Consider the following 27347-nt stretch of genomic DNA (forward strand, 5'->3'; position numbering starts at 1 on the left):
ACACAGTTCCCCATTACAAACCAGACAGTATTTCCATAGAAATTGGAACCAAAACATGAAAGTTAACCAGATAAACAGCGAACTAAATATTGACAGTTTGCCAACCTGTGGAAGATTCATTAGCTCTAAAACAGCTCTCTTTGGTGTCAGTTCATTGTCAATAATACGAGCAACTGCAGTTAGCACAGGAATCTTCACATGATATTTCTGTGCCAAAGCAATGACAGCTCCTGCTGTAGCTACACCCTCCGCAACCTGGAGAATACATAGATGATAAATACTCAAAAAAACATTCTGAAGTACAATTATAGGTGTCTGTATACAAGAATACAAAAGCGCCACAACAAAACAATCCTTCTCTTTTAATGACTCTCTTCATAAAACTGAATTGAAAATCACCTGATTCATGGATGCTAGAATGTCATCAAGTTTCTCCCCTGAGCCAAGTCTCACCCCAACAGTTCTATTTCTTGAAAGTTTAACAAAACAGGTAAGCATGATGTCTCCAGTGCCTGACAGGCCAGTGAGTGTTGTTGCTTTTGCACCCATCTGCAGTCAGATACCAGATGGGATTAAAATAGTAATAATTAACTACACTTGCCACAGTTTACACTATGAAAATGAACAAGCTTGAAGCTACTATAACATTAGATGTTTTGTATATAGCAGTAACAAAAATTCTTGATAAGCAGTAAATAAAACCATCATATTTATTCATAATGCAAAGAAACAAGTTTAACATAATTAGTTAGGGGTGGGCCAAATTAAAATATTAACCTATGCACAGATTTGTGATTGTTAATTTTTATAAGTTATATGTGACAAATTGTTAGCTGTTATGATGATTTCAATCTGCAAGTACATAAATTATTCCTAGTAAGAGCTGTAGGCTGAATCATAGTTTTAAAAACCGTTTTGAAAAACCGGTAACCGGTCAAACCGGCCGGTTAGCTAGCTGGCCGGTCGGAACCGGCCTAAAAACCCGGTTTAACCCATCACTTGCCCGATTTTTTGACCTAACCGGTAAAAACCGGCCGGTTTTGTCCTAAACCGGCCGGTTTTAGGCACAACTTGTGACCTGTGACTTATCTAAACGGTTTTTAAAACTTTGATGCATACACCTATGTGATTTAGTTTATGCATGCTTTTGTTTGGACACCCAGAAATAATGTTGTGTAGGGTGGGTTGTTCTGAAGATACAGTCATTGTATTACACACAAATTCCTCTCAGTTCCACATGAAATTTGGATTCTGGAATAAAGTTCCATTCATTATTGTCTTATATTACATGTTTCTATTAAATGTGCCCAACAGGATCATTGCTAGTTGGTGGGAATACTTTTAGCTATGTGCTAGTCTTCAAACCACATAATTGCAGCAGTGAATATATTGCATGTCTTGACTTCGATATTGCCTATTTACCTTTATATGGTGTTACTTACCGCCACACAAGAAAGCTGTATTGATGCCCTTCTTATTAGGCGAATGAACATTGATCTTAGTTTGTGCCTTACTATTTTTCCTTATTCTGTTTATCTTCTTGTTAGTAGTTAAGTTGTTCTGTGAAGCAGCATTTTTGAGGATTGTGTTGTGGCATTCTTAAAGTAGGGGTCAGTACCTGACACCTGGTTGAGATGGATGAATATTGGAACTCAGCTCTGTGAATTCTGTGCTTACTGTAGAAACCATCTTTCTTCATGAAGCTGAGATTGATGAGGTGTGCTCAAGGGAAGCAAGATAAATTCCGTCGATCCATTGAAATTATGTAATGCATAAAATTAGTTCAGTGCCACCTGTCCTATAGTATATATGTTAAGTAGTGTTTTACTCTGATAACTATGTCGTCTTCGCAGCAAGCATAAATATTATTTTCACATTGTCACAGGTAAATATTGTTCCCAATATTCTTTTCTTGTTACTTGAGAGTATTTATACTCCGCATTGTTGATAACAGCTGCTATGGTTGGACAGCTAAATGCTTGGGGATCTAGGTGCATGCAAAGCAGGTTTTACCATAGTTAACATTTTTGAATACCTGGTCAGCTGTTATGCTGGTTAGTTTTTACCTCTTGGCCTTAGCTTGGTTCCTCAGCAAATGTTAAAATTGGATTGTGAAATGCTAGTTTCTGCTCTCAAATTCGAAGGATTATCTGCCTATGATATTACAGTGTTTCAGATCTGTAGTATGGACAGTGAAAGTGGCAATGACACAGTAATCCTCTTGATGGCAGTAACCTGGTATTACGAGTAAGCAAGTGACAGCAGTGTTAGTGGACAGTTGGATCAGTGGGAGCAGTGAACAGTTGCATAGAGGGAGCAGGAAGTGCAAAAGGAAGATGCAGTGAGAATAGCAGTAGGCAGCAGTCATAGAACAGCAATGAATGTGTGAATTGATTGATTGTAAAGGAAACTGAAGACCCCTGCAGACTTAGTCTGCATATCTTTAGACTTGGGGAGTCTTGTACTACCTTCCAGGTTTACCTGCTAAATGTTGGATGTAGTAATGTACATCATACATAACTGAGCTTATTGTTGAGCAAATTCTTGTGTACTCTCCTTGATGTCATTGGTGGCATTGATACTGAGGTTGCAGATCAGGCTGAGGCATCCTCAGACTCTGAACCAGATGATGTCTATGTAGCTCCTGATGATGATCCTGTGTCTAGTAGTGCTGATGGAATTGATGATTGATCATGTGTACACTGTAGACTTGTAGTAGGCCAATGGCCTCATAGCTTGCAGCATTGTTTTTGGACTTTATAGGCCATTTAGAGCCTCATTTCTTATGTATTTTGCTATTTTGTCGATGATATGTATTGCACTCGGTGCCATTTTGATATAATCACCTTTGCATGGTATATAAATGAGCAAACTTTGCATATTTTGTCTCTATTGGCTTGGAATCATGGTTTTACATCTTAAAAATAGTTTTGTTTCATTAAAAATTAATTATTTAATGTATTTTTTTAAAACCGGTTCGTTTAGACCAAACCAGTCCCGGTTAGACCAGTTCCGGTCGGTAAACCGGTTCATTAGGTGGACCGGTCCGGTCACCGGTTCCGGTTTTAAAAACACTGGGCTGAATTGGTATACAACAAGATTTGGCTGCATCAGGGAAAACCATGCTGCTGGAAGTTGGATTAAGGCATGCATATTTTTTCCAGCATGTGAAGGAAATATTTTAGAAATTATTGGGATTTTTCTCATTGTGAGTCCTGTGATTCTGAAAATAAAAAAATAGAAGCTACCCCAGCTGAGCATCGTCCTAATCCTACAACTATAAACATGTAAAATTCTAACAATGTACTATTATTTATAGAACAGGGACAACGTTATTTTAGTTCCAAGCATTACAGTGGAAGTAGTATAGAAATGTGTAAGGATATATACAGAGGTACCGATACATCAGTGGTTTTCAAATTGGCAGGATGTCAGGATTTAACGGAATTAAACTTCAAAGAATGTAAAAATTTCATATAAAATCTCATATAATCAAATTAATAACAAAAAGATGATGAAAGATGAAATTCATAAGTCAAACCTCAAAACTTCTATGATAAACATATGAACAGTCTCTATTGTCACATATAACTATAGAGGAAAAAATGTATAAGCATCAACAATAAACTAAACCTCCATGTCATCTACAAGCAATTCTTCATTATCATCCATTTCAATATCATTAACATCTTCATGCCTGTGAGACAAATTTCATAATGATAGAACTTCCCACTGCCAAAAGCGAGTGCAAATGCAGAAACAGCCTAGAAGGCTAAATCTTTCTTTCAGATTCAAAGAACCTGACCCTTGTTTTAAGAATCCTACCAGTTAGTAATTTATTGAGTTTCTTCAATGTATCATTAATTAATTCAGATAGAACTATATAAAACTTGAAAGGAATTTTAAATTTAAATATTAAAATATAAATACTAAAAAAAATTCAAAATAACCAAATAAGAAAGGGACATCTTGACCACCAAAGATGTCCATAAGGTATTTTGACAATTGAATGTTGGCTAGGATTATGTTGCATAGTTTCATTTTTCCAGGCTTCAATGTCATTAGCAGTTACCATTGAGGGGAAACCATTACTAAATGGGAGTCAGTGTTGTATAAAAAACTCAGAAATGATATAAACATATATATTTTATTAATTAAGTGTATGATGGTTGTTTACAGTGAGGGTCCCTGGCTTATATACTGCCATGGGCACCCTTATGGGAAAGGGCATGATCTTATGATCGTGCCCTTTCATCTTAATTAACCTAAAATTAAATATTTTTTACATAACATTGCCTTCCTCTCGAAAGAATGCTTTGTCCTCAAAGCATACGTAACGACGGATGTTGTTGACAAAAAGATTCATTCTCCCAAGAAGCTTCTTCTTCGGGTAAGTCCTTCCACTTGATCAGGTATTCCTTGATTGTACGATGTCGAAGCTTTATTTCTCTAGTAGATAAAATACCTTCTGGTTCTAGAATGACCCTTCCCTCATCATCCAGGGATGGAAGTGTTGTTTGCGCTGATTGATGGTCGCCTAGTGCCCTTTTAAGGCAAGAGACATGGAAGACGTGAACACGACTTTTCTCTAGAAAGTTTAAACCATACACAACTTGGCTGATCTTTTTGTTGATCTGATAAGGTCCATAGAACTTTGGTGCCAATTTATTTTTTCCTTTTTGTTTTAAGGACAATTGTTTGTATGGTTGGAGATTGACAAACACCATTCTCCGACTTCAAACTCTCTTTCGGTTCTCTTTTGGTCTGCTTGTTGCTTCATACAATTCCTCGCATTATTCAAGTTTTCTTTTAATATTTGGACGATTTTTTGGGTTTCTTCTAGTTGATCTTTAACAGCAGGTAGATTTGTCTGGACAACAGCTAGATCCTTCCATTTTGGGGGTTCATATCCATACAAAGCTTGAAATGCCGTCATTTTTGCTGATGTGTGATAAGTAGAATTATACCACCACTCAACGAGATGTAATCATTCAACCCACTTGTTTTGTTTTTCTGTAGCGTAGCAACGTAGGTAGGCCTCCAAACATTAATTGACAACCTTTGTTTGTCCATCTGTTTGAGGATGATAAGGGGAACTCATATTTAGGTAGGTTCCTATGTCGTTGAACAACTCCTTCCAGAAATTACCCTTGAATTTGGCATCTCTATCACTCACAATGACTTTCAGAAAACCGTGTAACTTATATATGTTTTTGCAAAATATTTCAGCGATTTCTTTCTTTGAATATGATTTCTTTATTGCCATAAAGTGAGCATATTTGGTGAGTCTGTCGACCACTACGAAAATCTTGTCCTTGCCTTCAGATACTGGTAATCCTTCGATAAAGTCCATTGAAATTTCTTCCCATTTCTGATTTGGAATGTTTAAAGGGTGAAGTAATCCCGGCGTCTTAATATTTTCACTTTTATTCCTTTGACATGTGTCACACTCTACTACATACTTCTGAATATCATGACTCATTCCTTTCCAAAAGAAGGATTGACGTGCATTGTAGTAAGTCTTAAAGAATCCTACATGTCCAGCTGACGGTGAGTCATGTGACTCCTTGATTATCTTAAATTTAAACTTGGAATTTGCATTTAGATAGATTCTTCCCTTATACCATAGAATATCATTCTTCCACTCAAATTTTGAGTTGTTGGGAAGGTTATTGATTATTATCGTTATTTTTGGATCCTTGGCATACTCACTTCAAATTTTGTTAAGTCATTCAAGAACAACAACCGATATTGCAAGTAGTGTTGGTTCTTCATCTTTCCTAGATAAGGCATCTGCTACTACATTGTCTTTTCCTCTTTTATGTAGTATTTCCATGTCAAAGGCGACAATTTTTTCAATCCATTTTTGTTGTTCTTCGGAAAGTGTTTTTTGTTGAAGGAGGTGTTGGAGACTATTATGGTTTGTTCGAATGGAAAACTTACTTCCCAAAAGATATTGCCTCCACTTAGCTAGTGCGTGCATAATAGCGAGCATTTCTTTGTTGTATGTGGACTTGAGGCGTTCTCTTTTATTGAGCTTCCTACTTTCAAAAGCTATTGGATGCCCTTCTTGCATTAATACTGCACCTATACCGAATCCGGAAGCATCACACTCAATGATAAATGGTTTAGAAAAATCTGGTGTTGCCAATATGGGGGCATTAGACATAACTTCCTTTAATTTTTCAAAACACTTTCCTGCTCCCTCATCCCATAGAAATAAATTCTTCTTTAAAAGGTTTGTCAGAGGCACAGTTATATGTGCATAGTTTTTAATAAACCTTCGGTAGTATCCAGTCAAACCTAAGAACCCTCTTAGCTTGGATACATTAACAGGTTTGGTCCATTCTTTTATAGCTTTCATTTTATTAGGGTCCACCTTTACGCCTTCATGGGATATAATATTATAATGTGTCCAAGGTATTCTACTTCTTCCTTTCCGAAGGTGCATTTGGATTTTTTTGCATAAAATTGATGCTCTTTTAGTAGTGTAAGAACTTTATCCAGATGTTGTAAGTGCTCTTTCCAAGTTTTACTGTAAATTAAAATATCGTCAAAGAATACTAATACAAACTTCCTAAGATGTGGACGAAATAATTCGTTCATAGTTGCTTGAAATGTTGTTGGTGCATTGGTTAACCCAAACGACATTACTTTAAATTCATAGTGACCTTCGTGTGTTCGGAATGTCGTTTTTGGTATGTCTTCCAATCTGATCCTGATTTGATAGTAGCCTGACCTTAAGTCCAATTTTGAGAAGTATTTTGCGCCATGTAGCTCATCCAACATTTCGTCGATAAATGGAATTGGGAACTTGTTTTTAATTGTTATTTTGTTCAATCCTCTATAATCAATGCATAGCCTGAATGAACCATCCTTCTTCCTTACCAATACCACTAGAGCAGCATACGGACTTTTACTTTTCGAGATGATCCCACACTTTAAAAGGTCTTGGATTAATTTCTCAATTTCCGTCTTTTGGTGATGTGGATATCGGTATGGCTTGATGTTGATGGGGTTTGACCCTACTTTGACTTCTATTGTATGCTCAATTTCCCTGTTAGGAGGCATTTTCATTAATAGGTCTTGAAATACTTTTTCATGCTTCTGAATTAGATCTTGTATCTCTGGTGACTCTTCACTGGTCATATTTGCAACTAACATTTCCAATTGGTGACATTGTACTACATAAGCGGGTGCTCCTTTTCGAATCATCTTCATCATCTGAGATGATGATACAATTTGATTCTCTGGTGCTTGGAATCCGTGTAATTTGTACTTCTGACCTCCCCATTTGAATTTTATGAATTGTACTTGATGGTTGGTGGCATAAGTACCTAAAGTTCATAGCCATTGGATAACTAAGACTACATCTACTCCTCCTAATGGTACCGTGAAGACCGAAGACTCTAAATTAAAGTCTTGAATCTGCAATTTGACTTTATGGCATTTCCCTACCTTTTCAATCTTCTTACCATCAACTACCATCACCTTCATGTTTGGTAAGGGAAATGAAAAGATGTTGAGTCTCTTTGCCAAGGTCGCATCTAGAAAATTATGTGTGCTACCAGAATCAATGAGAACCACTACGTTGTTCTTCTTTATATGTCCTTTCAACTTTAAAGTCTGAGGTTGTGATATACCTGTCATAGTTGATAGTGACACTTGTGGAATACTTCTGTCATCTAATTCTGGTGAGAATTATGGGGCATCTTCGGTATCTTCTATATCAGAGTCTTCACTGTTTGAATCATTAGTTGCTTCACAATTATATAGGTTCTTTGATTCTTTTCCCTTAGCACACCTATGTTTGGGGTCCCACTTCTCACCACAGCATTTGCATTTGCCTTCTTTTATCCTTTGTATTTCCACATTAGATTTTTCATCTTCACGACAATGTGGTGGAACATATCTTGTATTGTTTGAGTCCATAGACTGGGGTACTCTTCGTCTTGAATATGCTTTTTCCGATTTTGACCAAAATATTTGTTCAAATTTCTTTTCAGCAGTTTTTGCTTTTCGTCTTGCTACTTCTATTGATGTAATGTCATGCATCTCAAGTTCTACTTGTAAATGGGTTTTAAGTCTGGAGACGTATGATTGAATTAGACGAGACTCTGATAACCCAGGTACTCGTGTTACTAAGGTCTCCCATTCTTGAGTGTATTCGTCCACACTTCCTTTTTGTCATAATTTGATGAGTGTTGAAAAGAACTCTTCTTCCTTTACACCTTGGAATCTTTTAAAGAATGCATCCTTAAATTTTCTCCAACTAATGGCGTGTGTCGTCTTTTTCCACCACATATACCAATTATATGCTTCCCCTTCCATTTTCATGGATGCGTGCCTGAGCTTTTCGTCATCATCATTGATGTCATATATCTCAAAGTATTCTTCTGCTTTATTTATCCATGCAACATTGTTTTTTTCGTTTCCATCGAATTTAGGCATCTCGACTTTTGCCCTTCGTTGGTATGTCGCTAATGGTTGAGCGAAAAAGGGGTGTTGATTGGTAAAGGTATCCCAGAGTTGCTTATTTGTAAGAGTCACGTTACTAATTTCTTGGTGGGGTGTCGCTGATTTTTTTGGAGATTCAGCTTTATGAGAATCTGTTGATTTTGTTGAGTTTGATGAATGGTGCTCTTGATTTTCTTCATCTTCTTGGAGTAGTTGTTCGGGTGTAATATCCTGCTTTCTACACAAGAGATTCAGCATTGCCAAGGCCTGTTTTTGGTTCAATTTGGATTGGCTCTTATTCTGATCCATCTATTGTTCTATTCGATTTGTCGTATCCTGAAGCCTATGGTGGTTGTTTACAGTGAGGGTCCTTGGCTTATATACTGCCATGGGCACCCTTATGGGAAAGGGCATGATCTTATGATCGTGCCCTTTCGTCTTAATTAACCTAAAATTAAATATTTTTTACATAACAGTCAGCACCAAGGATTAATCGAACATTTAGCAGTTGCACCCTCAGTGCAGACACTCACCTTTGTCCACAAAGGTGATACATGTATATGCCAATATATCCATTACGGGATAGAACTTAGAAAAAAAGGCATATACAAACAACGATGGCATCCTCCTAGGGGATATGTTAAGTATATTTTTACTAGGCATCTAAAGGTAACCCAGACCCAACAGGGGCAGGAGTTGTATGTTGAAATTTCTAAGTCTGACACATTAGAAATCCCTACTGCATTATCTGGTTTATTATCTCCTACTTGTTCTTTCCATTAACAAGTTATTTATAAATATAAATACCGAAATAAACACAAATGCAGCCTTAACACATATACAGATCAACAACTGAAATAACTGAGACAATCACACAAGGGACACCGTTATTTTTGGACAAACGTCCCCGGAAAAACCCAATGCGGGAAAACTGGTGCAGTAGATATGAGGGTTTTATTATTATGCAGTTTCTGAATACAACTAGGGTGCCAGAAATGGCTTGCCCTTTAGACAATTTCCATGGCAGAAGTACCTCTCCTCGGAGACAGATATTTTGTCTGATCAGCAACCGATGATTGATCCCACAGCAACTTCAACAGTTCCTTCGCTGGACAGCGAAAGCTGATCCAAGCTTCTCTCTCGAACTGCATCACCCTCCAGGGACTTCGCCACCCTTTTTTGCTCTATGTCTGCCTCTCAGCTCCCAGTCTGCCCCACGAAAATCCCTTAACGCTGCCTCTTTAGCCCAACGTCAGCGCTGCTAGCCTTTGTGCAGCCTCTACTACCTCTGCGTCAGCCTCTTGGCCTTCTACGTCAACCTCTTGGCCTTCTGCGTCAACCTCTTGGCCCTCGACGTCTTTTGTGTTGGTCCACTCAGCCTCTAAGTCAGTCTTGGCTGACTTTGCGTAAGCCTTCCAAGGCTCTGTGTTGTTTCTCCGCACTTTCTTTGCCTCTCTGATATGTATTCTCAGCCTTCTCCCGAACTGCCTCTCACTACAACAGATCACTAACTCGATTTCTCAGCAACCCTTGCCCCAGAAAATCAAATTCGTGATCAACTTGATGTATCTCCAACTAACCCTCAAGCCTCCTCTTATACTTTTCCTGTTGACGATTCAACAGCCAAGATTAAGTCCCTAATCAACAGCTTAGATTAGATTTGGCTTGATCCTAATTATTTAGAACTTTCTCACCCATATTATATTAATACACATTAATATTTTAATTTTCCTAAGTTTAGACTTAGGAACCCCATTAAAAATATTAATTATTTTAATATCTCTCCATCCGGTTGGAATTTCCCCAAATGATTTTTAGGTCTCAGAGATCTTATGTGCCTTAGCCTCTCCGCCAATTTTCATGGCTAGAGCACATCTGATGCTACTACAAATTAACACTCCCTCTTAGCAAGGAATGTGCTCTAGTAATGCTCCATCACTGAGACATCACATTGATCCTTCGCACTGGTACTTGTGTTGATGCTTGGCCTGCTGCCTCACATCTTTTGCACTGTTGCTCCTTATATTGCTGCCCATGACACTACCACTGCCACTGCTACATTTGTACTGCAACTCCCTCTCAATATGCTGCCCATGTTGCCACTAGCGCTGTTAAGTTGCTCACTGTTGTACTGCAACTCAGATACCAAGAAGTAGGTAACTGACTTTCCCAAAAACTGACATCCCAGTCAGTCTGGAAGCCTCATGATGTTGAAACTGCCTCTGTCGCTAAGCTGTGCTCCCTCTACTGCCACTTCGCTACTACAAACACCTTTGTGCCTCTCACACAACTGCAACCTCTATTGCGCTGCTACAGACTTCTACACTCTAGCCTTACCTTACTGCGCCATCACACTTTGCTCCACCTGACATCTGTCATCATGCTACTGTCGTTAAGGGCTCTCGTAGCCAAATGTGATCCAAGAGTTTGGGCACCTAAAGGATCTTGGCCCTAGTATTTAGTCCTCTTGACTACAATTCGGTGTCACCCCACCTCTTCTCTAGAGGTGCATGAGCACTCATGGCACAATCGTCATCAGTCTCGACCTCTTTCTTCGCCTTAGCTGGAGCTGCCTTTGAATCGGAAGCCTCTCCCTTGTTTTTCTTCCTGGGACACTGGGATGCATAATGTCCCAGCTCCCCACAATGGAAGTGCTTAACCTTGGAGATGTCCTTCTTCCTCTTCCATTGTTGTCTCGCAGATGCTAGAGCCGCATCCATCTCCTCTTTCTTGAGTCGACCTCCCTTGCCACTACTCCCCGCCTTGGTCATCCTCCTGATCTCTTCCTGGCAAAGAGCTGCCCACATCTCCTCCCAACCGAAAAAAGTAGCCCTGCCCAAAATACTTTGGACAAATGTCTCCCATTCCTCGAAGACTACATTCAGGGCAGTCCTCACCATAAATTTTGGATCTGGTGTAGACCCCACAGAAGTAAGCTAGTCGCAAATCTCCTGTAGCCTGAGAAGGAATTGATCTATCTGCTCTCCCTTCTGCATCTGATATGACCCAGTTGATTCTCCAATAGCATCTTCTGCTGCATGGAAGAGCCCTGGTATAAGGTGGTCAAGGTGTCCCACATCTCCTTTGTTGTGTTCTTCTCAGCAATATGTGGTATGACATGATCCTTGACCCCGTCTAGGATCATGCACTTCGCCCTTGCCATTGCATCCTCATACTTCTCGTTCTCAGTTGAGTCAACTGGGATAGCCATGGTTTTCAAGGCAAAGCCCTTGATGCGATGTTGATCCAGGACTGCCAGGATCCTGGCCTTCCAGATGACAAAGTTGGAAGCCCCGTCCAACCTGTCCTGATCCCTTAGTCCGTTCACTAACATTTCAACTCCTCTTCTGGACTCCTTCTGAGTCTCGACTTCCCTCTTGGAAATCTCCAAGTCCTGATTTCCCTTCTGGAAATCCTCTGGCCAACTGTCGAACCACTCCTCTCCAATCCTCCTTGCAACTGCAACTCGAATCTAAATTCCTTGGCTAGAAATTCATTGAGGTAGTGACTCCCTCTACCTTGGTCCTGCCTCCTTAGACATTATTCTGCTTTGACAAAAACAACGTCCCACCAGCTCCGCAAATCACAATCTGCCCACAGCTCCCCAAGCCCCGGCAATAGAAGAAACTGAGCCTTTCAGGTTCTGCGCAATCCCGGCAAAGGCTAAATCTGCTCCTCCTGGCCACAGCGTCAATCCTTCATGGCTGAGAAAGATAACTGAGCACTACGTAAGTCTGGTCTGCCCCTCTTTGCCTCTGCATTGACCCTCCTCTTCGCTCGAAATGATGACGCAGGCTCTGCGTCACTTCCTCTCTTGCCGCTTCAGCTCTGGAATGACACTGTCTCTCGGGACAGCTGCTACTGCTGCAAATTTCATATTTCTGTTGGTGTCTTCAATCCTCCTGTGATCTGCAATCCTCTGATACCTTGTTGAAATTTCTAAGTCTGACACATTAGAAATCCCCGCTGCATTATCTGGTTTATTATCTCCTACTAGTTCTTTCCATTAACAAGTTATTTATAAATATAAATACCGAAATAAACACAAATGCAGCCTTAACACATACAGAGATCAGCAACTGAAATAACTGAGACAATCAAACAAGGGACACCATTATTTTGGACAAACGTCCTCGGGAAAACCCAATGCAGGAAAACCGGTGCAGCAGATATGAGGGTTTTATTATTATGAAGTTTTTGAATACAACTAGGGTACCAGAAATGGCTCACCCTTCAAAGAATTTCCTTGGCAGAAGTACCTCTCCTCGGAGACAGTTATTCTGGCTTATCAGCAACCGGATGATTGATCCCACAGCAACTTCAACAGTTCCCTAGCTGGACAGCAAAAGCTGATCCAAGCTTCTATCTGGAACTACGTCACCCTTTTCTACTTTGCGTCTGCCTCTCAGCTCCCAGTCTGCCCCACAAAATTCCCTCAACACTACCTCTTCAGCCCAACGTCAACTCTGCTAGCCTCTGCGTAGCCTCTACTGCCTCTGCGTCAACCTCTTGGCCTTCTGCGTCAGCCTCTTGGCCCTGTACGCCTTCTGCGCTAGCCCACTCAGCCTCTGTGTCAGTCCTGGTTGCATCTACGTCAGCGTTCCAAGGCTCTGCTCTGTTTCTCTGGCACTTTCTCTGCCTCTCTAATATGTATTCTCAGCCTTTTTTCAAACTACCCCTCGCTGCAACAGATCACTAACTCGATTTCTCAGCAAACCCTGCCCTAGAAAATTGAATTCTTGATCAACTTGGTGTATCTCCAACTGACCCTCAAGCCTCCTCTTATACTTTTCCTATTGATGATTCAATGGTCGAGATTAAGTCCCTAATCAACGGCTAAGATTAGATTTGGCTTGATCCTCGTTATTTAGAACTTTCTCACCCATATTATATTAATATGCATTAATATTTTAATTTTCCTAAGTTTAGACATAGGAACCCCATTAAAAATATTAATTATTTTAATATCTCACCATCCGGGTGGAATTTCCCCAAATGATTTCTGGGTCTTGGAGATCTTATGTGCCTTAGCCTCTCCACCAATTTTCATGGCTAGAGCACATCCGATGCTACCACAAATCAACATTGTACTTACAGAACATGAAGGTAATATGATCTGCACCATCTTCCAATAACTAGCTCAAAAAACCAATGACCAAGTGGAATTGGCAGCGTTGATATGAGTGACCAGAGAAGGCTTAAGAATTGGATACAAGCATATCATTTTTTAGGGCAATACATACATTTATTTTATGATACTTAACCATTAACCACTAACATTGCCATATGAAGTACCTGTTACCCATCCACATACATGGGTGACCCTAGGAGAAATTTTTATCCTATGATGCAGCTTGCTAACCAGCAACCTCTATGTAATGGTCCCAAGAAATTAATTGCCTACGGGACGAAATAGCCTTATCAATCCCTCTAGGCTATAGTCCTCCATAAAGGGGAAAAACCCCAAAATTCCCACTATTGGGCAAGTTTTGGGACAGCTGGGCAAAGAAACCCAAAATTGGGGCTTGGAGTAAAGTTTACTCAATCATTTTAGAAGAAGAGGCCCCTCTAGGAAATCTATAAATATGAGAGGGATGAATTCATTTTGGATCATTAATGTGTATCAATTTGTCTTTGTTTTTCTTGAGCTTGAGGCTCTGAGGGTTTTAAGACACCTTTTCTTCTTGTCCTTCACTTTCTATTCAGAGGGGAGGAATTGCCATATGAAGTACCTGTTACCCATCCACATACATGGGTCACCCTAGGAGAAATTTTTATCCTATGATGCAGCTTGCTAACCAGCAACCTCTATGTAATGGTCCCAAGAAATTAATTGCCTACGGGACGAAATAGCCTATCAATCCCTGTAGGCTATAGTCCTCCATAAAGGGGAAAAACCCCAAAATTCCCACTGTTGGGCAAGTTTTGGGGCAGCTGGGCAAAGAAACCCAAAATTGGGGCTTGGAGTAAAGTTTACTCAATCATTTTAGAAGAAGAGGCCCCTCTAGGAAATCTATAAATATGAGAGGGATGAATTCATTTTGGAATCTGGATCATTAGTGTGGATCAATTTGTCTTTGTTTTTCTTGAGCTTGAGGCTCTGAGGGTTTTAAGACACCTTTTCTTCTTGTCCTTCACTTTCTATTCAGAGGGGAGGAGATTGAGATCACCGACACATATACTTACTTTGGGGTGCAATTCTCAGGTCCCCGCTTCAATTTGCGACCAGTGCTTCTGCCTCGAATCAACAAAGGATATGGATCCTTAGCCGTTCTCGAAAGAGTGCTTTCAACATCATTTCCACAACATCTCGTCCAAGATGAGCCTCATGGACACCTTAATCCGTCCCACTGTTCTATATGGCTCAAAGATTTGGGGACCGTCTTTACTTGAGTCGGATTGGGCTTTATCTGAGAGAGTCCAGATTCTTCTTCTTCGTCACATCATTAGGTGCAAACTAACAATACCACAGTACATCATCCTTGCAGAGTTTGGAGCTCAACCCTTCCGTCTTGAGACAGTCTTCAGATTTGTTTCATTCTTGCATCGTGTCTAGGGCTTTGCAGACTCGATAAAGAGTAGGGATTGTTATCCTTACTTGGCATATTGCTCTTCTGAGACTATTGCCCGTTCTACTCCCTCAGGCCGAGTCAAATGTTGGTTTACAGGGGTTTCAAATCTCTTAGAGTCAGTGGGAATTCAGTTGGATCGTCTCCCTCCTTTCCGATATTCCTTAGATGCTCCTAGTCACCTTTTACCTACTAGACAGGAGCTAAACAAGATCATCAGGGAGGACATCTACAGGCAGTTCGTCCAGGTCACCTGGGTCAATCCTCCGAGAGGGTTGCGCCCAAAGATGGCCTTCTACACTGAGCACTTCTTGGAGTTGAGAGACAGGCTCATTGTTCGACCCCAATATACGTTTCACCACTGGATGCATGCTCTTCGCATTCCTCTAGGCCAGTTCAGAGTAGGTTCTCATAGAATTCGAGTAGAGACGGACCACCAGGTGGATAGACCAGACAGACTCTACCAGGTATGTCATTTACAGGAAGTAGAGAAAAAGGTGCACTTCATTCTTGGATGCCCTGTCTACTACGAGATCAAAGGAAGGTTTCATTGCTTGTTTAGAGATTCTTGAACCCTCGCCGACTTTTTCAGGTATCCCAATTAGAGATGTTTGGCCCTATATATGCAGGAGGCTCTCAAGTTCCGAGCGCATATCCTTCAACCTCCCATCAGACCAGACCCCACACAGAGGATCGCGACATTTTTCAGGGTACTACCTTCAGACAGGGGCACCAAGAGATCGATTGATACTAGTACGTATCCACACTCCAGATCAGTGAGGATCTGTGGGACCTCACCCTGTCACACAAGATCTCAGCAGCAGATCCGTCTCAGATCCGTTCTTGGGAGACGGACTAGGTCCTCCGGCATTCAGCAGCACGTGAACCCCCCTAGGAAAAAATTTAGTGGACAGTCCACACTTGCCATCGACTCTTCATCGAGCCAACATACTTTGTTGAGTTTCTTCAGTGTTATTCATTCAGCCTCGGATGTTAGGAGAGTCCATTCCCGAATATTCGGGGAATAAGCAATCGACATAAAGATGGCTCTCCAACAACCAACATAACAGTGGTTTAAATGGCCAAAAAGGAAGGACTCATTAAAATAGTTAATTACGTGAAGAAGTTGGTTAAAATTAGAGAATCAAATAGAATTTAGAATGTGTGCGCATGTTGAGTTATTTTAGGCCAGTGGGTCTGATGCTCAGACCTATTAGCTCCTGGATCTTCTCCTCTAGGGCCAGATGTTGATTTACTTCATGCATTGTATCTTTTATAGGAGACCGTTTGGTTCTCTCGCTTTGTATAGACATCATTGTACTCAACAGTCCCTTTGACCTACTTTGTGGTCATTAGTTGGACATAAATATAATTATCTTATCTTATTATCTTATCGCCCTAGTTGACATCTTTCTCTCCCCATTTGGGCACAAGATTCTATCTGGACAGTGAGTTTTGTTGGTATTGGTCTTGGTTCTGGTACAGTATTACTTTTTGGAGGCAACGAGTGCTCTGTTGGTATCGATTCTTTATAACCATTTGAAAGGCATATCATCTAGGCTACAGATTCTTGTCTTGGCACTGAGATATTATCTTGGCATCGAAGGTATATCACCTAGAAGGCATACGAGTTCCTTGATCTCTTACAAAAGATCAGCTAAAAGAAGAGAGTTTTGGTCTTCATGCCCTATCTAAACTACCGTAAAGTTTGTCCTGGCTTAAAGTTTCCACTAGAAGGCAAGCGAAGCCCCTGTGTTGGATGATTGAAACCTTTGATAAAGGTTTGAGTATCCCAAAGTCCAGAAACGGGCAAACGAGGGCTTTTTGTGGCCATTTGCGGATCTCATGAGGTAGATTATGTATTCTAAGTTTTGCGAGCTCTATATCAGATCTCGAGACTATTTTGTAAAAAACGTTAAAAGTCTTCCAATAATGTATAGACCGAAGTTACATGAAAAGTCTTCGAATTTCATTCTAGTCTTATTATTCTAGTCTTACATTAATAGATTATATCTAGTCTCGTGGACGTTAAAATTAATTTCATTCATTCATTCCAATTGATGGCATCTAAAAGCATAAACGACACCATAGCGACTAAGTTGACGGAGTGGTTGGACAATTCCAAAATCCGTGACTTGGAATAGAGTGTGAGTGTTCTAACCTGCATTAAACCCAAGATCGTTGAAGCGGTCAAAGTATTAAGCATATCTGAAATAAGTGTGAGTTCTGTAAAGGCAGTGCAAGGATTCTAATTGGTACGCAAGCATAGTATAAGTCAATGAGGACATCTAAATTGGTGTGATATTTCACTAGTCTACATATAAAATAGATCTTTGATTGAGCTCGATTTGGAACTGCGTATATTGCATTGGCTGTTGGAATAGTGGGTCACATTGTTGAATTCTAGAATAGGATAAGGATTGTTCTATTGTTAACAATCGTGATCATTTACTCAGTTTTTGCGCTAGAATTAATTGCCATTGCATTGTTACTCGTTATGTTTTACTGAATAGTTAAAAGTCGTTACATTATTAATGATTAATTTGTAGTCTTGTATGGTTGATGTATTAATTGCTGGAATTGCATCTATGCAGTAATGATTAATCTTTGAAGCAGTAAGAGACAATTTTATTGAAAAAACCTAGTCAACCTAGGGAAAAATTACCCTTGATCACTACACTCTACCATGATACACAGATAGCTAGCCTCAAATGCCTCTCACCCATTTTTCAGTCAATACATTCATTGGTCTACCCTACTCATCTGATGAAGGCCGGTCATCTATTATGAGGTACAGTAACCATCCTTGCATTCAAGTGCGTTCATCTAATGTTTAAGGCATTCTAGTATCTATCACAAGTTGAAATTGGATTATAGACTATTGGTTGCACACTTGTTCCCTTATTTCATCTTGATGGTTATCATATGCCTCTACTTCAATGTGACCTTAGAACCTTTCTTTCATTGTCTAGGAGTGGCACAAATAGGAAACTCTAATTATAGTAGTGTTCCATGTTATTCATACTTAACACTTGTCATCATTCTCCTAATTTCGTTATCCCATATTTGGATTGGTTGTTTTCAATCGCTCATACTATGCCCCTATCGGCCTTGTCCTATGAAGAGGGGTTGGACATACCCAAGGTTAATGCCGCTATAAGAAAGCATGAGTGAAATATCAAAATACAAAAGAATGGCAAGGTATGTTGTTAGACACCTAATCCGTAAGGGTTATGGTGTGTAATATGAACCATCAAAAGGAGTGTAAAGGACCTTAGAATATGAATCCAATGGTTAGAAGTTAGAACATTGTATTTATATGTGTATCTTATTAATGAAAAAGCAATGAGCGCTTATCTTTATTCCTAGTCTACATTCCAACAATGGTATCAAAGTTGAACACTCCCAAAGACTGACAGATTTGTGCCCTACTCTGATCTGACATTCATTCAGTGGATCTCCTTGTCTACACATCCATTTTGTGGCATCTGAGGGTTTCTCCAACCATTTCTCCAGCAATCGTTCATCTTCTTGGTGCAAGCTACCTCTACACAACCCTCCTCTCTCTACTCAATGATCTAGAACCCTCGCGAGCCCTCTCTCTTGCCTCTAGTCTGCATGCTTGTCCACATCTCTAAGTGCAAATATACTTTCCATCATTGTTGTAGTTTGGGGATTAATTTTGTAGAAATTCCAAGGTCTGTAGCCCCAACCCAGTTTCAATGATTTTGCATTTGGTTTAATGCCCACAGCACCACATGTTAGCTGATATGTAAACTTTTAATGCAAATTAGATTGAAACACTAGTAAGCGACCTCTACTTCTTTTGCACTTTTCAGCTGATAGAAAATAAAGAGACAAGCATTCACAAATTTTTACACACTTATTTTTGGTCAAACTTGACCCTAGAAAACCCCACAAGGGGAAAACCAGTACTAAGGAAAATTTTATTAGCTTATATCAGGAATTTAATTACAGCATTAAAACATCACACAAGAGTACTTATCTCTCCCTTGATATTTGAGCCAGTCTTCATAGAAATTCATGCCACTGCTTTAGCTTCCCAAATCTAAAAATTCGTGCCATTGACTGACCTGTCAGAACTCGAATTTTGAGCCTCTCAGTCAAAGAATTCACTCCAAGGAATTCAGGCTTCTGACTGATAAATTTTTCCCTTCATATGAGTGTTGGAAACATCTGCAACCACATCGAATCTTGTGCCTCTGCTCAGCACTGACCTCCTGGAATTTCGGGCCTGGTTTTTATTTGATTTTTATTTTGAGTCAACACTTAAATCTGAAATGCTTAATGCAATTCCTAGAACTCTTCCAAAACTGGCAAGAAGCTGAAGTCTTCTGCTAGAGGAAGTGTCCCCAATTTTATTCCTGGAATTCTTCCAAAACTGACAAGAAGTTGGAGTCTTCTGCTAGAGGAAGTGTCCCAGATTAGCAACTAAAGGCATGCTCAGGGGCATCTTTGTCTCTGGCTACAATTCTGAATCTGGTATGGCAGGTTGTGGCTCAGGCTCGCTTGATGTGGCTTTGAAACTTGTAGATGACCATCATTTCCCCCTCTGTCAGATACAAAGGTGAGATGATGGAGAAAACTCAACTGCAAGTCTGTTCAATACTCTTGAACAAGTTCTAACATGTGACTGAAATATCTTCTTGGCTACTGATGCCCATTGTCAAGAAGCGATCCATCCAAGATGAGTCTTTGTTCTTGGAGGACGTTTGTTTTTGGAGCATCTGTGTGAAGAATAGGTGGTTTTATGACAGTGCTTACATGGATGAAAATCAAAACAGTGATCATTCAAATGGCCAACTCGGTCACAGTGTTGGCACTTCACAATCTGTTGCTGTGGAAGAGGGGCAGAATCTGGAACAATTGGAGGTGAACTATCATGAAGCAACACTCTGAAACTGAATGGACTTTGAGTAGTCTGGAATATGAAAGGACATCTCCTTATCATATCCAAGACCTGTTCTATGCTTCTTGTGGACAAGCTCTTCCCAAGGTCTGATGATGGGCTTGGGAAGTGCAAGTTGAACTTCTGCATCTGCATGTAACCTTGTTGCTTTATTGGGTACTAAATCTGAATGAACTGTAATATTATTGTTTTGTTGTTTATGGGAGTTTGTTTTGATCTTCTGAACAGAAACAGGGTCAAAATGATGACTCCACCGATGTAATTCTTCCTACTGTAGTTGAGATTCAAGCTACAAAAATTCAATCTGTTCATGTGCATATTGTAGACATGTCTGAATTTCTGAGAGAGAGACTTTGCTGATTTGGAATGTGTCATCAACAGTAGATTGTATAAGAGTTTTCAAAAACTCTAATACTTCACCAATTTGAGTCATTTTCTCCAATGTCAAAATTACAATTTAAAAAAACTGATTATAGCTACCAATCAATGAAGAAGAAGCAACACCCGGTCACAATAAGGAGGTGAAATAAATGTACACCTACAACTCGATACTCCACTATGAGTTAAAAGTTTTCAGCACCCACATTATTTCACTTAATATCTCAACTAATTAATAAATCACTCAAAATCAAGCCATTGATGACTATAACTACCAATTCAAGGAGAGCTTTTTTTTTTTTTACAAGAACCAATGTAGCTCATTCCATTCCAGGCACTTTCAAATATTTAAATAATAAAAATTGAGGAAGAAACAAAACTAGAACGAAGGTTACTATCTTGGTCCTCAAGTTGTCTCCCTTTGTGTGCCCATGCAAAAAATATGTTAGTGCCTGGTAGTCGCTCTTTATTTCGACCTCAAAATATATTGTTTTTGCTTTCGACCTCAAATATTGACAGAGTGTGGATGCTATTATTACCAAAGTATTTTGGTTTCAACACAACCTACGAGAGGCTCTCGATCTCAACTCACATATAAATTATTGAGAAACCAGCTTCTCAATAAGGATAATCACATTGGCATAATGTAAAGCAAGATCAAAACCTCGAAGAGTAGGCGACGGTGCATGAATTAGCTTCTTACATTTGGAACCAAATTGTGCCCTTGTATTTGGATATTTCTTATAGATAGGACCAGAGTGCAGATACCTTATAGGTCCACTTGCAGGCAGGCCTTCAGTTTGAGAAACAAGCCCTCTGTGTTCTGATGTCGATGCCAATGTCATCGTTGTATCGCAATATCTCAATTATATGTTACAAGGCTTCGAGGCTACAGCGCTTTCGACATACAAACTCTGACGCTTCAGTGGATGATGGGCATTTAAATTCAAGCATTCCACATATCAAACAGTGATGACATTCACGCATCAATCTAATTAGGATTTTACATGTATGGAAGATTTTACATGTATGCGATCAATCTTGATTTGTGCGGATCTCTAGCTTGCAGAAATATCCTTTCTCAGGAGCACTTGCACATATCATCTAAGGCGCTTCAGGTCTCTGAGCTTCTTTATATTCAAGTAACTAGCAACAAGGAGGCAACCAAATGCAAGGCCTCCCTTCTAGTCAACCTTCAAGTAGAGCGGAGCACAGTTCAAGCAAACATCGCAATGGAACAACCATTTCCATTCCACCATTAAACACCCCATATGCAGTTCAAATGCACAGTTCAGATGTAAGAATCATGTGGCACAATTTTCACACACTAGTCGCATGAATCTGATCTTAGTCGCCTCCCTTATACCATATAAACAAAATACTCAGACATATTTCATAACAAAAGAACTGCGAGCAGCAAGTCCCTGAATTTGACTGACGGCTCTAGTCCAGCGACATCGCTAATAGCAAATGCTACTGAAATCCTTTCAACGGGCTTCTCAATCTAGTAGCTTTTCGGGGCTTCAATGAACGCTATCAAGGTTAAAATTCAAGTCCTCTGATCACACTGACCTACTGCTAAACTCCAAAGCTGGAAGCTGGAAATCAAGGGAAGACAGTTTGTATGGCGTTGAAAACATCATTATCGTAATGCGTGCCTTGGAGCAGTATTAATGCATGCCTGGAGCAGCGTTTGCGTGGAGACTGAGACAATGAGACAACGCTGTATGGTGTATTCAACCGCGGATAGACTGGAGCAGATTTACCACAGCCAGCACCACAGTCCAACAACGTGGTATAGATACTAGAATGGAGAAGATTTAATGGTGGGAGGGTGTATTCAATCGTGTATAAATTGGGAGACCACCATAGCCAGCATCACAGATACCTGAATGGAGAAGATTTACAGCGTTATACAATTGGGAGACCAGACCAACAGCATGGTATAGAATAGCTTGGAATCTTTGGTTCTATCCACTAAACCTTGTGTATCTCATGGCAACACCTTCAAGATAAAGCTTTAATTGACGTTGAGAGAGTATTTCTTGTGATTCCCTCTGAACAATTATGAACAATCAAACGCCTTTTGCAAGTCTGTCACCAATTGCAAATATTGGTTAACTGAGGCACGGCAGAGATAACCCCATCAAAAACCGGCAGGGGTTTGAGCTTGTAGAGCAGCACACCACACCGAGCACACCAAGCGACATCGCATAAATGATTCAACACGTAATACAATAGAGAAAGCGGGAGATTCGACTGTGACTATTCGACTTTCACAACCAGTGCAATTAATATAGCTCTATTCAACTTGGAAAAAACTCTATTCAAATATCAGCATACACACAAGACTAGAGTAACAACGCATAGAAATCAAATGAAATACTAAGAGTGTGAGAGTGTGGCGTTACACATATTGTGCCATTCAATGACAAGTCAGAGGTGTGTTCTTGCTAGGGCAGAGATGGCAGGTCTGAGCAAGGAGCGTTTTTGCTCTTTCTTCTTCTTTTTTTTCTTTTTTTTAATGTCACGGGCAGACTAAAATGGCGTTTTTAGAAGGCAGGTTGAGAATGCAACAAATAGCTCTGAGAGAAAGTTAGGTTTGGCAAAGTAACACCTACTGCAGTCGGACCAGTATGTAGATCGACAGAATGCACCAGAGTTGGTAATATTTTCTCTGCGTTCTTAATGTAGGTATGCAGGTGACAAAGGAATGGCAGGGCTGAGAAACGTTAACTCTGTCCTGACAAATGCTCAAAAAGACACAAACCTACAAACTTCATTGAAACAAATAAGCACAGATTTACATAGGCCACAACAAAAAGTGGCTCACACAAGATTGAGCGGGTTATGAACGTACCAGCTCTGATACCATGTTAAACACACACATGGGCAGCAACAGAATATGAAAGATAAATCATGAGAGTACATTTTTTATTAACAAAAGATATACATTTATAGTACATGGTTTGACCGTTGGGTTCCACATCCCAAGGTCTCTTGGACTTCCTTAGTCTATTCTGCTTCCACACTAACCCATAGAGGATTAGGTGTCCAACAGTCTTGTTTTCAGCACATTTGTCAGACCTTGTAACTAGGGCCTGCTTCTGCTCAAATTTTAGTGCTGAAATACCTCAGATGTTCTTTTCAAACTGCGTACAGTCCCTTTCCTCAAACAGCATGCTATTCCCAGGCTTAGAAGTTTGTAGATGTCTCCTCTCAGCTATGGTTGTCTCAACCTCCTCCTCTTGCTCCTTGCTCTCTTTTCTGAAATGCTCATGAAGAATAGATGAGCTCTCAGCCTTTTTCCTCCCCTTTTAGCTTCAGCCTTCAATAGATAGAACTCTAACCCTTTTGATCAAGGGCTGGGATTAGATCTCAGCCCTCTAGATCAATGGTGGAGATCATTCCCTCACTTGACCCCCTTTTTCATCTGGTCCCCCTCAAATGAACTCCCTAGTCACATTAAGTTGTTTTTGTACCTAGTACTTTTTCTCCACATAAAGTCAACTTAAAATTATAAAGTGACTTTAATATTAGAAATACCTACCTAGTGAATAGAGTACCATATAAAGTGACTTTATAACATGACTTTAATATAAAACGCATAAAGTCACTTGCTAAAAAGGTGTTATAAAGTGTTTTCGTAGGAAAAAAGGTAAATGCACTAGGAAACACCTCCTTGGTATTCTTCAACAAGTTTGAGGAAATGCATTGAAGGTCGACCCATCAATCACTTGTAGAGAATCAATCTCTAAAACCTTCACACAACCAATTTTGTGAAAGTAGCCACCACCTAGAAAATGATTGATCAAGCTTCAAGCACGTGAAATAGAGAGAGCACATATTCATTAGGCGTTGATTCTGAGCTATATAGAAGTCTTTGGTACTGTCTATCCGCTCTAATGGCTATAATAGCTAATTAGGAAACAAGGTACATAGGGAATTTAGAGAAGAAACCCCCAAAGGGGAAATTATATTATAAAATAATACCCATATGTGTTTATATTGTACAAATGATCAATATGTATAATGAGAGATGACCATAACAATTATGTCAAAATTAGATTTTTAGCTCAAACCATTTCCTTAACTTCCTCCACAATATCTCCATAAATCTCTTATGCAATCTTCATCATTAACATCACTCATTTCTCCTACTTTCATAGACTTATATGGTTGGTCTACTTCATTATTACATTTTCATCGCATAATTTAGACATTAATTATGATTCACAAATAAATTAATTTAGACACTAATTATGATTTACAAATAAATTAATTTAGACATTAATTATGATTCACAACTAAATTAATTTAGACATTAATTTAGTTATTCCTTCATACTCCCCCTTAACGAATAATGACGATTTCTCTATCATCAATTGTCCTTTGAACTAGTCCCCTCTTTATCTTCAATCTCTTGCACTCTTCCTCTTTGGTCTTTTGCTTTCATCTTGATTTATCTTTAACTTTCACCTTGTACCTATAAAACATAAATATTGTGTTTGTTGAAGTCCACATAAAGAAGTTACCATCCACCAAAATACATGGGTCACCAGTGACTGTATCCATTGATTCTATAGGAAACCTTTTCTCGTATATGGTTCAGCAACATATATTTACACTTGTACCTTTAACTCCCATACATCATCATCATTCACCAACCTAGGTTTTCTTTGGCTTACCTGTAACCATACTTTGAGCTTTCCTAGAGTACCCTTAACCATACAAACCTTAGGTGGTTTTAGCTTACCACAAACAGACATTACATCAAGTGGTTTCAACTTTCAAATAACCACAAGCCTTCCTCTTTCACCGCGAGTGGTTATTGAGCACCACTTCTTCTTTCATGGCAAGTGATTATTGAGCACCACTTACTTTTCAAATGGGGGTATACTTTCCTTATCAGGCGTACATCACATTGACTCAAGTACATTCAATTTAAATTTCCATTCAGGCTAATCTAGCCCTTATATAAACATTTCCTTTCCACCTCAAATACATTGGCGACCATTAAACTTTTTATGGATGTTTTTTTCCAAAGATTTATTGTGCTTGCATCTCAATTATGAACACAAGGTACTACTATATTTACCTTGCTCCATGTCCTCGTTTCCTATATCTTCAACTTCCTTTTCCTTTGGCTTCTCTCATCTTGCTTTTTTACTATTTCTCTTCTACTGCTTCATTCTTTCTTCTTCATCTTTCCTTCTTTTTATTTCATCTTTCTTTCATTACATCATCTTTATCATATTTGAATTTTGTCATGGCATCTACTTCTTTATCATTCTTCACTTGTCTACTTCATTCATGGAGTCATCTTCTTCTTCTTGCATCTTCTTTGCTCATGTTGCTTGTGCTTTCTCTATTGCTTTTCGTCATGGAGTTTGAATCTTTTTCTCTCTTCGACATTTGCTTTTTTCATCTAAATCTTCCACTGTACTTACATAAATTGTTTCTTATAGGAGGGATGTCTCCATCCAACAAAACACCAACAACAGTAGATTGGCAAACATAATTGATGCACTAATGACATGATTTGACATGACTTTACCTTAGACTTAACTTTGACTCCAAATTTTCAAATTGACTTTACTTGTGACATGACATAATTTGTTAAGGTGTCGGGTAACACCAATAATGCACCCTAAACTTCACTTTGACTTGAAATTCCTATTAAACTCCGACCTTCATTATAACTTTAATTTCGACTTTGACTCAACTTTGACTCTTGCACAAAAAAAATTATGATAAATTATTTAAAAATAACCTGATCACACTTAACAATTGATTTTGGCTTTGACATGAGCTCTTACATCACCCATCTTATGACTTCCACCTTAAAGATTTTGACTTTTGACATGACTCACTTTTTTACAATAGAAATAATCTTGTTATTTAACTGTAGGGTTTGATGCACTATGCTTTCATTTGATGTCTATAAACTCTCAATTACATGTACAACATTAACACCCTTTTTTCTTTGACCAAGATCATCATTCAATATCCTCATCCTTAACAAAGCTCTCTTTGTATTCAACAAGCATCATCAAACTACAAAAGCAAGCAAACAAATTCTCCGTCACTTTTAATGTCTCACAAGTTGTAGATTACTACGACTATTCATGGATGGAGTCCACTAGTACAACAAGCTTTATCATTGCAATAAACAAGTCATCAACAAAGCTCAACAACCATTCTAGTTCCTCTAAGGACTTTGTTGGTGCACAAATCTTGCACGAAAATGGCACACACCTCCACTAGTGTACGTTTCAACCACATTAAGCGCCAGGCTCGAGAACGATGATGGACAATTTCCCTTAATTTTCTTCCTGATCAAACTATCCTTTTCAAAAATCATAAACTTTAGCCAAGTGCCATGTAAGGTCAATTTCTTGAATCCCAACATCTAGCATGCCATCACTCTGCACGTCCATCTCATGTGCAGAAACTCAAGGTGATTCAATCAAATTTGCAACCACATACATACTTCCATCTCTCGCACTCCATCCAACACAACCTAGCTCTGATACCTAATGTTGGCTATAATAGCCAATTAGGAAGGGACATAGAGAATTTAGAGAAGAAACCTCTGAAGAGGAAATTGTATTAAAAAGCATTCCCATGTGTGTTTGTATTGTATGGATGGTCACTATATATAATGAGAGATGACCATAACAATTGTCAAAATTATTTTTTTTGTTTAAACCATTTCCTTAACTTCCTCCACAACATCTCCATAAATTTCTTAAACAATCTTCTTCCCTAACATCACTCATTTCTCCTCTCTCTCATTCTTTCATAGACTTCTATGGTTGGTCTAAGTCATTACATTTTCATCACATAATTTAGACATTAGTTATGATTCACAAGCAAAAGTTATTCCTTCACGCTATGTAATGAATCAATGATAAGCTTCGTTTTTTACCATTTTCGCAGCTCTTAAAAAGCTCTTTGTATCGGTTTCCGATTTTTTTGCATTGTGATAATATATCAAGAAGCATTTGCTC

General features: G+C 39.2%; 1 protein-coding gene across 2 annotated transcripts in view; it reads right to left on the reverse strand.

The window, feature by feature from the left end:
* The window catches only part of GLY1 (NAD-dependent glycerol-3-phosphate dehydrogenase family protein), a 176329-nt gene that overhangs the window by 9035 nt on the left and 139947 nt on the right, over nucleotides 1-27347 (reverse strand). For both annotated transcript variants that reach the window (XM_089436230.1, XM_089436231.1), the window contains exons 7-8: nucleotides 400-549; nucleotides 106-255 (exon numbers count right to left, since the gene is read on the reverse strand). In XM_089436230.1, the coding sequence (XP_089292356.1) occupies nucleotides 106-255; nucleotides 400-549 (300 nt within the window). The remainder of the gene's footprint in view (nucleotides 1-105; nucleotides 256-399; nucleotides 550-27347) is intronic.

Source organism: Pinus tabuliformis, chromosome 5_2, assembly GCF_031772625.1.
Source record: "Pinus tabuliformis cultivar Carrire ecotype Pingquan chromosome 5_2, CPIR1, whole genome shotgun sequence".
NCBI classification, from domain to species: domain Eukaryota; kingdom Viridiplantae; phylum Streptophyta; class Pinopsida; order Pinales; family Pinaceae; genus Pinus; species Pinus tabuliformis.